Here is a 12,544-nt window from a genome sequence, read left to right as displayed (position 1 = left end):
AATAAGCACCTCTTCAAAGTTAAAATCAACTTTGTTGCCATATGCACAGGTGCAATGAAAAACTTTACTTGAAGCAATATCATAGGCACAAAGCATCATATAAGCACAATCGGAAGAAAAGCATAAACAGTCTTCACAAGAAAGAAGACCCATTTAAACAAAAAAAAAGTCCATTTTAGTGCAAATGATCAAAGTGATTGTGGTGTTGCTGAACTGTAGTGATTATTGTTGTGCCAATTGGTTCAAGAACTGAATGGTTGAAGGGATGTAGTTGTTTTTGATAGCATTATCAATTATTTTTTCCATCACTTTACTAATAATTGAGGGTAGACTCATGGGATAGTGATTGGCTTGGTTGAATTTGTCCTGCTTCTTGTGGACTGGACATACCTGGTCAATTTTCCACATTATTGGGTAGGCTGTAGGTTTGAAGCTGGAGTGGAAGAAAATGGTCAAGCGGTGCAGCAGGTTCTGGAGCAGATGTAGCATTGTCAGTTGTTGGCAGTGCCTATGGCCTTTGCTGTATCCAGTTTCTTGATATCATATGGAGTGAAACTTGCACATACAGTACTTAAGCTTTCTCTTTCACGCGGATGTACTGTGCTCCCCCAGCATTGAAAATAGGGGTATTTGTGGAAACTGCTCTTTGAATGAGATGTTTATTATCACCACCATTCATGACTGGATATACCAGTACTGCAGAGCTTAGACCTTATTCGTTGTTTGTGAGATTGCTTATTCTGTCTGTTTATGCTGTTCGATTATACAAGAACTGCTGTCTAGTAGCTTCACTAGGTTGATTTCTAATCCAGAGATATGTTTGGAACTCTACCTGGCATGCCCTCCTACACTCTTCATATAACTGGAGTTGATCCCTTGGTTTGATGCTGATGGTAGAGTTGGAGATGCTCTGTGCCATGAGGTTTTAGATTTATGGTTGAGAATAGTTCTGCTGCTGGCTTGCAGCATCTCATGCATGCCCAGTCTTGAGTCAATAGATTTGTTTGTAATCTCCCCCATTTAATGCAGATGGTAGTGCACATGACATGATATGTATTTTCAATGAGTGGACAGGATTTCATCGCCACAGAAGTGTGTGGTGGTTACTCCTATCAATATTGTCTTAGACAGATGCATCTGCATCAGGTAGATTAATATGGATCCTTTCAGTTTTGATGGGATGCAATTTGTCTTGCTGTCAATGGAATTGTTGTAAACCCTGAAAATATGCTTTTTTAAAAAATATATAGGTTTAAAGGAATGACAGAATTAGTCTCAGAGAAGCTTCTTTGTCTTGTATTTGGAGAAATTAACTTTGGTTATGTAATTACTATGCAAAACACCATTCCTTGCTCAGTTCAGTTTTATGGTTTTATTAATTGGGAAGATACTAATCATACATTTAATATTTGTGAAATTGACATCAATGGCCTAATTAAAAGTTGAATTGAAATGTTCTTTTGTTTCACTGGCATTAAAACTAACAACCATGGATATAGACGGGGGGCAATCATAGCAGTTTTAACAGATTATGCTGTTGTTATTTTGCTTCGTAATAACCTTTACAAAAGCATCAGTTTCAGTTGGTCAAAAGAAATGAGATAATCTTTTAAATGTCCTATTTAAATCTCTTCTGCTAATTTGTCGGTGGGATGTAAGGTTCCCCAACTGACTGTCAATTACTGCATCATTTTTATAGAATTGTTCATTCTGATATTGTTTGTGTGCTAGTTGAGTACAGTCGTCCCTCCTTATCTGTGGGATCTACATGCGCGGATCGGGAAAACCCAGAAGTTCTCTCTCCAGCACTTGTTGTTTGAGCATTGTTTGCCTCACATCTTGTTCGGTCACTACTTTGTTTCTGTGAAAGTATGGCTCCTAAAATGTAGTTAAGTGGTCAAAGCAATTCCTCAAAGGCTAAGAGGGAGAGTAAAGTGCTAACTCTTGCCGAGAAAGTAGAAATCATAGATCTTTTGAGAAGTGGCATGTCGCTTGACGAAGTGGTTCTCAGCCCTCAACCTCCACAGATCCTGACTTTAGTATTATTGAGCTTCCTCCAAAGCCTCCGAGGCAGCATCAGCATTCCCAGAAGAGCTACGATGGTTGCGTCTGTACTGAACATGTACAGACTTCTTTTTCTTGTCATTATTCCCTAAACAATACAGTATAACAACTAATTACATAGCATTTACATTGTATTAGGTATTATAAATAATCTAGAGATGATTTAAAGTATACAGGAGGATGTGCATAGGTTATATGCAAATACTATGCCATTTTATATAAGGGACTTGAGCATCTGTGTTTTTTGGTATCCGCGGGGGGGGGGGGGGTCCTGGAACCAATCCCTCGCGGATAAGGAGGGCCGACTGTAATTTGAATTGTCATAATCATGGATACTGACTTGTGCAATTTTTTTCCACTTGTGAACAGAGTAAAGTATATGCCATGACTCTTAATTTTGCATTTTTTTTCCAACAGTACTGAAACTAGTAATCAAGAAGCAGACTTTTCAGCCCAGCAAATCAATGCCAGGGCCTTGGTTGCACTCAAGCCATTTTTGCCCTTCATCTGACATAAACAACACATTCTTTTTAATCCTTTGTTCTTGTGTGGCTTCTGGGGAATTGGGTAATTTGCATTTGCACAACTCTCTCCAGATTAAAGAACTTCCTTTTGTATTTGGAGGTATTTGGAGCTGAATGGGATTCATTATTAGCATCAAAAGCGTGCATTTATGTTGCCTTATTCAAGCAGCCCTTGTTCTTGTGCGTTACAGCATTGAGTGTCAACAATGAAAGGGCTCATAGATGATAAAAGATTTTGGTACGTGGATGGGTGGCACAGTGAAGCAGTTTAAAGAGCTGCTGACTCACAGGTTAAGTGACCTGGGTTTAATTTTTATCTTCAAGGCTGCCTGTGTGGAGTTTGTAAATTCTCGTTTTGACCTCTTTAGTTTCTAAGGCTACGTCCACACTAGATCGGATAATTTTGAAAACGCCAGTTTCGCATAAAAACGATAGGCGTCCACACTATGCATTTTAAAAAATATCTCTGTCCACGTTGAAACAGATATTACAGTGAATCTCCTCCTACTGCGCATGCTCAGGACACATCTACCGAAAACAAGCAACATGTTTGGTGTCGACTCTCGCTGTGAAAGATGGTGCGTGTTTGTTCAGTTACAGACTAGAAAAACTTAAAAGATGGACAGCTGTTGGCTCTATGCAGGAGGACTTAAAAGTAAAAAAAACAAATACTGGAGCAAATGGAGGCAACTGACAGGGAGTTCATGGACATTATGACCCGGCTGATGACGAACACTGAAAAACTGATGAACTCTGTTGCATTAATAAAGCCCCTTGTTAAATGTATAAAACATGTCTACATCAGTATTATCTTGTATTTCCATACAGTGTCACATTAGGCTGTTACACATCTATTGTCAGAGAAGTACTTGCATACATAGGTAAACCACCTTCATACGAGCAAGGACAGAAAACGGCAAAATGAATATTCTCATTTATTCAGTAAGTGATGGGTCAAAGTATTTGGTGAGTACACTTCTCACTCTGCTGGCTTCAGTCTCGTTGCCATCTGTTCTGAAATTGTTAGGTTGCCTTCAAGAAAACAATGAAATAGCACACTGCCGTCACAATCTGTTCTGGCAAGTCATGACAGCGTTTTCCGATTTCTCCGGTTACCCTGTCCACACTGATCTGCCCAAGTGGCATTTTCAAAATTATACACCCTGGAGAGTGTTTATGAAAATCTCCAGTTTCAGGGGATGAAAGTGCCATTTTAGTGTGGACAAAGGGTAAAAAGGAAGAGAAAAAGCTTCGGTTACGGATTTATCCGGTGTAGTGTGGATGTAGCCTAATAGATGAGCTAGTTACTAACAATGTCCCAAAATGTGCAGGTTGGTGGGTTCTACTCTCATCTACAAACTTCTGTGTGTAAGTATCTGGGGGGAGTTGATGGGAATGTAGACAAGAATTATGGTAAAGTGAGTACAAAGTGGTTTGGATCTACTAAGCTAAATAGCCTGTTTCCATACTATATCTCTCCATAACTATTTAGTCATCCCAGGTATTTCTGTCTGTGCGAACCACTTTGTTCAATTAAATTCTCTTGCTTCTCATGCATCTCTTAGGGATTTCTCCTTTTCAAGAAATCATTGACTTCTTGTTGAAAAGATTGATGTATGTTGAAGGCATAAGGCACTTGAGGGGTGCAAGGACAATGGGCTTTGAAACAAAAGAGAAGGGATTATGGTCAAAGTGTAGATTTTAAGCAGAGTTTTGGGGAGAGCAGAATGGGAACAACAGATATGTGAGTGAGGGAATTGCATAGAATGGGGCTGAGAGATTTAGATATACCATAGTTTGATTCATCAAATTGAATCTACATGTTTTTTTTAAATGTCTGTGATCCATGGCCAGGAAATTATCAACTTCAAATCTATTCAAGAGAGGTCCCCGTCACCACTAAAACTACAGCACTGTCCCCTACCCCCAACCCATCCCCGTCACTCCCTTATCCTGCACACTTAAACTAGATGTTCTGAATCTAGTTTACAGTATTCCTGGTGCCAATCTTGCTGAGATCTTTGAAGGAATTCTGAAGGACCCTGAGTATTTATGACCTGCACGGCTGAGTTGGTAGCAGACTAACCTATGAGTTCTACCATGGTACTCTAGATTTTCCTTTTTATTTTGGTTTGCAAAGAGCTAATAATTTTATATCCATTAAATGTATCAAGGTTGGTTAAATTTTAGAGAATCAAAGGAGCTTCAGGAGACAGAAATTTGAAACAGAAAATATTGGAAATCCTCATTAGGTCAGTTGGTATATTAAGAAAGAGAAACATTAAACATTTCAGGTTCAGAACTTTTTATCAGAACTGAGAAAGAGGAAAACGAGAGACTCAAGAGTCTACAGATGCAAGTAAGACAACATCAATGGAGGAAAATGGACAGTTGACATTTTGGATTGAGACCCTGTATCGAGACTGAGAATGCAGAGAGCAGGTGGCCACTACAGAAAGATTAGAGGGAGGGCTGAGGCTGAGGCATGCATATGATAGCTTGAATCAGTCATGGAAGGGTATAACGTGCAGATTAAGTCATGGGAGAGGAATGCCAGCATACTCCTGACTTGAAGTTCAAAGTAAATCTATTTCAAAGTATATATATGTCACTATATACAACCCTGAGATTTATTTTCTTGCAAGCATACAGAGTAAATCTATGAAACACAATCAAATCAGTGAAAGACTGCACCCAACAGTATGGGCAAACAACCAATGTGCAAAGGACAGTAAACTGCGCAAATACAAAAATAAAATAAAAAAAGCATTAATTATTGAGAATATGAGATGAAGAGTCCTTGAAAGTAAGTCCATAGGTACAATGAACAGTTCACTGCGAGTGAGGTTGTGTGAAATTATCTGTCCCCTTTGGTTCAAGAGCCTAATGGTTGAGAGGTAATAACTGTCCCTGAACCTGGTAGTGTGGGTTGTGAGGCACCTATGCCACCTTCCTGATGGCAGCAACGAGAAGAGAGCGTGACCTGAATTGAAGAGGCCCCCGATGATGGATGCTGCTTTCCTGCGACAGTGCTTTGTGTACAGGTGCTCAATGGTGGGGAAGGTGTTACCTGTGATGAACTGGGCTGCATCCACTACTTTTTATAGGCTTTTCTGTTCAAAGGCATTAGTGTTTCATACCAGGTTGTGATGTAACCAGTCAATGTACTCTCCACCACACATCAAAGAAGTTTGTCTAAGTTTTAGATGTCATGCCAAATCTTCGCAAACTTTTAAGAAAGTAGAGGCGCTGCTGTGCTTTCTTCATCATTGCACTTAATGTGCTGGGCCGAGGGCAGATACTCTGAAATGATAACAATCACGAATTTAAGGTTGCTGACCGTCTCCACCTCTGATCCCCCAATGAGGACTGGCTCGGGGACCTCCAGTTTCCTCATCCTGAAATGGATAATCTGCTCCTTGATCTTGCTGACATTGAAAGACAGGTTGTTGTTGTGGCAACGCTCAGCTAGATTTCCAGTCTCCTGCCTATATGCTGATTTGTCACCACCTTTGATTCAGCCAGTGACAGTGGTGTCATCGGCAAACTTAAATATGACATTGGAGCTGAGCACGCAGCCTTGTGGTGCACCGGTGCTGATGGAAATTGTGGAGGAGATGAATTTGCCATTCAGAACTGACTGGGGTCTGCAAGTGAGGAAATCACTTGGTGGTGTTGAGGCTAAGGTCATGAGGCTTGTTGATTATTTTTGAGGGGATGATGATATTGAGTGCCGAGCTGTCATCGATGAAGAGCATCCTGATTTATGCACCTTCGCTGTTCAGATGTTCCAGGGTTAAGTGAAGAGCCTGGAAATTGGAGTGGATCCAAGTCACTTCTCAGGCTGGAGTGGATACGTTTCATCACCAACCTCAAAGCACTTCATCTCAGTGGATGTAAGTGCTACTGGACGATAGTCATTAAGACAAGTTATCACATTCTTCTTGGGCAGCGGCGTATTAAAGTTTGCTTGAAGAATATGGAAACTTCAGGCTGTCAAAGCAAATGGTGCTGAACACTGCAATCGTCAGCAACCATCCTAACTTCTGACTTGTGATCGAAGGAAGTCTATAGGTGAAGCAGCTGAAGGTAGTTGAGTCCAGGATATTATCTTAAGGAGCTCCTACAATGACACCCTGTGGCTGAGATGATTAACCTTCAAACACCACTTCCTCTGTGCTCAGCATGGTTCCACTCAGTAAGAGTTTCCCCCATTTTCCATTGATTTCAGTTTAGTCAGCGCTCCTTCATAACACACTCGAATCAAAAGTGGCTTTGATGTCAAGGCTTTCATTTTACCTCTGGAGCTCAGCTGTTTTATTCATATTTAAGCTAAGTCTGTTATGAGGTCAGGAGCTCAGTGAATTTGGCAGAACCGAAACTGAACTTCTGTGAGCAGATTGTTGTTAGATCCCATTCTCGATTATCAAGATGTTGCAAAGGATAATTGAGAGTGGGCAAATGGGGCAGTAAAGGGTGGATTAGATTTGTCTGCTTGTGGATAGGACTTATGTTACATACCTCGTGGGTATCTTGTGACTGCCTCATGACCATGATGTAATTGAGTATCTGGTGAGCAAGATTTTGTGGTCTTGTGATGGTGGGGTGATGTATTTTTCCGCCAGTGTGAGGTCACATGATGTATATTCCCGCCAGTGTGAGGTCACATGATGTAATTTCCCCACCAGTGTGAGGTCATGTGATGGCCTGTAACAACAGGTATAAAATGGGGAAAGCCTGCTGTGACGCAGAAGTTTTTGTTGGGACGTCATTTAAGTTGTCCGTTGCTCCGTTATGCTGTGTATTTGGTTTCCTGACGCAGTTTTGTTTTAAAGTAGAGGTTGAATTCTTACTGTAAGGTACATTGTCGTTGTGCTAGCAGTTTTGAGAATTGCTGCCAGTTATGTTTGATGTATCTTCGATTTAATCTTGAAGTCTAAGTATTGGAGAGTGAAGATTTATCAAAGTACGGAAACCAGGACGATTGAGTAAAGTTGGTGTCGTTGGCGGTTTAATACAGGGTCGACCTTATTGGATCTTTGTTCCGGAAATAGTAACCTGCATCCGAGATAGCCCCTGCATTGTAAGAGCAGAAAGGGTTGGGCGCAGTGTTATTCGCCTAAGAAACGGTCAGTTTCTTCAAGCCGTTTTTGTTCCTTTCATCATGAATCCTTCAGGCAAGGCATATTTCGGCTGGGATCAGCAGTAACGTCACGTTGTTGAGAATTCATTACTTCAGAAAAGTCTCTCCTAATTGACTGTTAAATCATATGGACTTTCGCATTTGTCACTTTAAGAACTGTGTTCGCATTTATCGCTTTAAGAACTGTTCGAGTTGCCGTATAGCAGTTAACTTCCGGTTAAGTTAGTCGTTTGTTTACTTTTCATTTTTATTGAGCAGAGTTTAAATAAATGTTTATTCGTTTATAAAAAAAAAACTGTCTCAATTCTATAATCATTGTTGCTGTACCGTAACACTTATCAGGGACTTTCCACATTGCAGAAAGATGCCAATGTGGTACCAGAACAGTATGGTCAAAGGTGTGGCAAGTGCAGAGGCACAAGTCTTAATTAGTATGTCAGGGGCCATAGATATTGCTTTATCCAGTTGTTACAAGAAGTGAACTGAATTGGTCAAAGGCTTGTATCTTATGCTGGGGATGACTGGAGAATGCCAAGTTGCGTCATCTACTTGATACTTCTGAATGAAGATTCTTGCAAGTTCTTTAATTTTCTCTTTTGTACTGATGGGCTGGGCACCACCATTGTTGAGAACAGGCAGCGAGCTGCTTGTGGGATTGCTTAGCTCTGTTTATCATATGTTAATTATTTTGTTTGCTATGCAAGCAGTTTTCAGTGTTATACCGGATTGATTACTGAGATTTGTATCTGAATCAAAATTTGACCCACAAAGTACAAGTCACAGCTGATGTGGCAATTGAAAGTTTATTCTCTAATTTTTAATTTTAGTTGGATTTTCCTTTTTATTTCTTTTTCCAGGCATATCAGATGGCAGCAGAGGAGAAGAGCACATCAGCTCTGGATCCCGGGAATGAACAGTCTCGCTCTCCCACTAGCCCATCACGTCTCACCCATTTTAAGCCTCTGACTCCAGATCAAGATGAACCTCCTTTCAAATCAGCCTATAGCTCCTTTGTGAGCCTCTTCCGTTTCAGCAAAGGTGAGAACTGGATCAATTTCTGAAAAACAAGTGAAGTGCTAACAGCTTATGTTTGTGTATTATAAATTATGTATTAGAGACTAGGTATATTTCATATTACAGTTCAGTTCTGATGCTCATTGATTAAACTCTCGATATGTTTCGTAATTGAACAGTAAATTCTGTTGGTATCATGACACAGATCAATCCTGATTATTGGAGATGATTCACCTTAAGATATTGGAGAGAAGAGTAAATTGATCAAGCAATTCAGGATAGGAATTACAAAAGAAGAGAAACAAAACTAAACACCTTTGTTGCATAATCTTAAAGATCTTGATGTACTGTATATCTTGCTTTAGAAACAGTTCTCTGTAATTCTTTACATACATCGTAAAATGTGAGTTGTTATTTTAAATATGTTTTTGGAAAGACTGTAAAATGAACTATGTTATCATCCAATGTCAGATGATGGGAGACCCAACTCTTCATACAGGCCAGAACTACCCCAGAGTGAACCACAAGTTACAGGAGCAAATTGGTCTAACCACCAAAATGACGGACAAGCATATTTAAGGACGCCACCAGCCTACAAAAAACAATGTATTGCAGAAAACACTCGGAGAGCATCCAGTGCATCAATGGTCAAAGCTCAAGGTGCAGGTAAAGAGAACAGTTAGTGATTTAACTTTATTATTTTTACAAGCATTAAAATTACCTAAAAGCACTTGTACATAATCATTTCACATTGTGTTTTAAAGTTATGAATAACGTTTGGTAAATGCATTTTTATTACTTGAAAGCAGTACTAATGCTTCAACCATTTTCTCAAGATTTTCTTTAAAGGGTTATATAAATACGCTAATAACAAAACAAATGCTATAAAGCAACTGTATCAACCTATTCACTTTATACATTGCTGCATTTGAATGCAGTTTCATAGCTGTATTTCTGTTTATTATTAACATATCATGAAAAGTTAGATCTCATTGAGGTGTACGCTTTTGATGCAGAAGTTAAATTGTTCATCTGTGAACACTCCTTCCTTCCGATTTTAATTATTGATTTTTCTTATTTAACATTAATCTTAATTCTGATTCATTTATCTTCCCCTTTATTTTACTTTTTATGTATGTGATTGGTTAAAACAGGTCATTAATTTTCTTGTTCTTGATTCAGGACATTGCAAAGATTCTAATTTCTACAACTGCAGTTTCTAGTGCAAGTATAATGAATGTCCAACACAAATTTGTAATGCCAGACCACGCATTCCACTGCTCTGCGTTTCATTACCACAGTGCGCGTATGTGCTATAAATTTCAACTGTATGTTAACAACAAAATCTTTCTTCTGTATTTAGCAATGTTTAGGATGCACTCACTGGGATTTTGACTCTTTCACTGCTGGTAGAAAAGATGATAAAATTTTCCTTTTGGGTATAATTTAAGTGATATGGGTTGTGTAAGGATAATCATATTTGAAGTAAAGCTACAATTATCAAACTACAGCAGTTAGAAAATTGTCAGACAGCATTAACATGTTGGTTACTGAAATAGTAATTAAATAGTAATTAATGTATCTGTATCATTGCTTATGCCTGTTAAATTAACACTTGGAATTTCTATGCACGTGCCAAACTAACATCATTACTGCAAAATTCAAATGGCTTTTTTTCATACCTTTGAAGCCATCTGGTAAGTGAAACCAAATGCACTTAGTTCCTCAAACATAAAAAGCTTTCAAGTGGAAAAACTGAAGTTGCTCTGCTGCAGGCCTTTTCTTAGCATAACTGAAGTTTATAGCAAAATTTGCCCATTTTTATCAAGAAGCCACATGATAGAACATGGGGGGAAAAATTTAAAATATATGACATCATCAAACTAAAATGAATTTTAAAATATTTCTCACAGTTTCAACGATAGCAATGTGCTGACAGCATAAAGATCATGAACAATTGTAGACAAACAGCAAATTTAAATTATTTTATGGATTTTAGTTAATGCAGTTAAGAACCTTAAATGAAGTTTGGGTCCAGAGGGGCATAGGTGAGTGGATTGTGAGAAACCTTTCCCTATAATTGAGAGATCTAAAACTAGAGGGCATAGATTTAACGTAAGATGGCGGAAATTTAAAGGGATTCAGAAGGGTACATTTTTTCACACCAGAAGTTGTTAGTATCTGGAGTGTGCTGCCAGAAATGGAGGTGCAAACAGTTATAATATTTAAGATGTATCTGGACAGTTACTGTACTGAGGAAGGCAAAGAGGTATATCGAATTAATGCAGGCAAGCAGGATTAGTGTAGATAGGAATGATAATTTGCAGAGGCACGGTGGGCTGGAGGGCCTGTTTCTATACTGTTTAAGTCTGAGCGACAGGATACAGGAAATTGCTAAAGAAACTACCGTAAGTCAGGCTGCATCTGTGGGAAGAGAAGCGAAGTCAAAACTGAAAAGGAGACTGGAGTTTGGTCCACAGCAGGCAGGATACAGGATGGGAGTTGTCTCTCTTCAGATAATAACCAGATACATTTGTTAACAGTTTATCCTCTTGGTCACTTTGGTTTTACTCTAGCAGAAGTATACTCCTCCTACAATCTTCTGCAGCCGAACAAGGTGAGATCATATTCTTGAATTGGGTTTTGATAAGTGGCACTCATTCTTAAATGTTTTATTCTTTAAAAAAAAATAGCTCTTGAATGCTTCCCAATTGTATTTAGAATGCACATTTGGCAAGATGGACAATTGGCTGAATCAGGGGCTTTTCATTAGCAAGGCTTATTCTGCCTCACCTTGCTGCCATGTAATGTGGTGCAAAAACTCTTCAGACAGGAGCTTCACGAAGGATCAGCCCACCTGAGTGCAGCAGCAAATCTGCAGAAGTTTTACTTGTACTTAGAAATGCCTTCAAACTTCTGTTTCATATTGTATTGAAAGGCTTACAATGTATGGTTTCTAATTTATAGTAAACATGCATCTTGGTTTACAGATTCTAATGGTTAACATTGTAATGTTGAGGGTGAAAGAGAATGAAAGAGCACCATTTCCACTTGTCTAATGGGTATTTAACCTAAAACTGGTCTTGTAGTCCTTGCTTGCAAGTTTTCTTTTATGTGGGCAGCTATCTTATTTTATGGTTTTGTCATCAATTGCTAGCAAGAGCACTGACTTAAGTCCCATCTCCATTTTGTTAAAAGAAAGACTGGCTTATGTTCTGGATTGGTTATAATGAAGGGGAAAAAAAGCAAAGCATTCAACTCCTAATCGATTTGCATTGCAAAATAATAATGTGGTATAATCCAAATAATGTGCTTCCTGTTGCAACATGTTATGTTTAAGATTGGTTTTGTTTTTATTAACCAGATGGTCATAGGAAACCAGATGTTTCTATGGGTGGCCATGATCCTCGAACAGCAGTACAACTGAGGAGCCTGACTACAGTTTTGAAGCGTTTGAAAGAAATAATGGAGGGCAAAAGCCAGGTATAGTACACAGTCAATAAGGAATTAAAATAAAATCAAGCAAGTTGAACAAGTAGGAATAGCTACAGTAAGGTGAGATATGTGATGATTTTAGAAAGGATCAAATTGCAACTTGTAAGACACTTCAAACATAGTAAGGTTCTGTCAAATTAAGCTTGTCACCAATTTGACTAAAGATAAAGTAGGCAAAAGAATTCCATAAAATAATCAAGGGATGATTCATTGCTGCTAACTTGGGGGGGGGGGGGTTGGGGGTGGGAAGAGAGAACAACAGTCTGAGGGAATCTCATTTATGCAGGATTATTCCAAAAAGGAG

General features: G+C 38.9%; 1 protein-coding gene across 3 annotated transcripts in view; it reads left to right on the top strand.

Moving 5' to 3' along the window:
• The window catches only part of pikfyve (phosphoinositide kinase, FYVE finger containing), a 99,737-nt gene that overhangs the window by 4,507 nt on the left and 82,686 nt on the right, over positions 1 to 12,544 (top strand). For all 3 annotated transcript variants that reach the window (XM_073046830.1, XM_073046828.1, XM_073046829.1), the window contains exons 2-4: positions 8,589 to 8,769; positions 9,217 to 9,411; positions 12,110 to 12,228. In XM_073046830.1, coding sequence (XP_072902931.1) covers positions 8,598 to 8,769; positions 9,217 to 9,411; positions 12,110 to 12,228 — 486 coding nt within the window. In that variant the 5' untranslated portion in view covers positions 8,589 to 8,597. The remainder of the gene's footprint in view (positions 1 to 8,588; positions 8,770 to 9,216; positions 9,412 to 12,109; positions 12,229 to 12,544) is intronic.

Source organism: Hemitrygon akajei, chromosome 5, assembly GCF_048418815.1.
Source record: "Hemitrygon akajei chromosome 5, sHemAka1.3, whole genome shotgun sequence".
Lineage (NCBI taxonomy): Eukaryota > Metazoa > Chordata > Chondrichthyes > Myliobatiformes > Dasyatidae > Hemitrygon > Hemitrygon akajei.
Note: the sequence above shows the minus strand (reverse complement) of the source record. Positions and strands in the feature narration are given on the sequence as shown.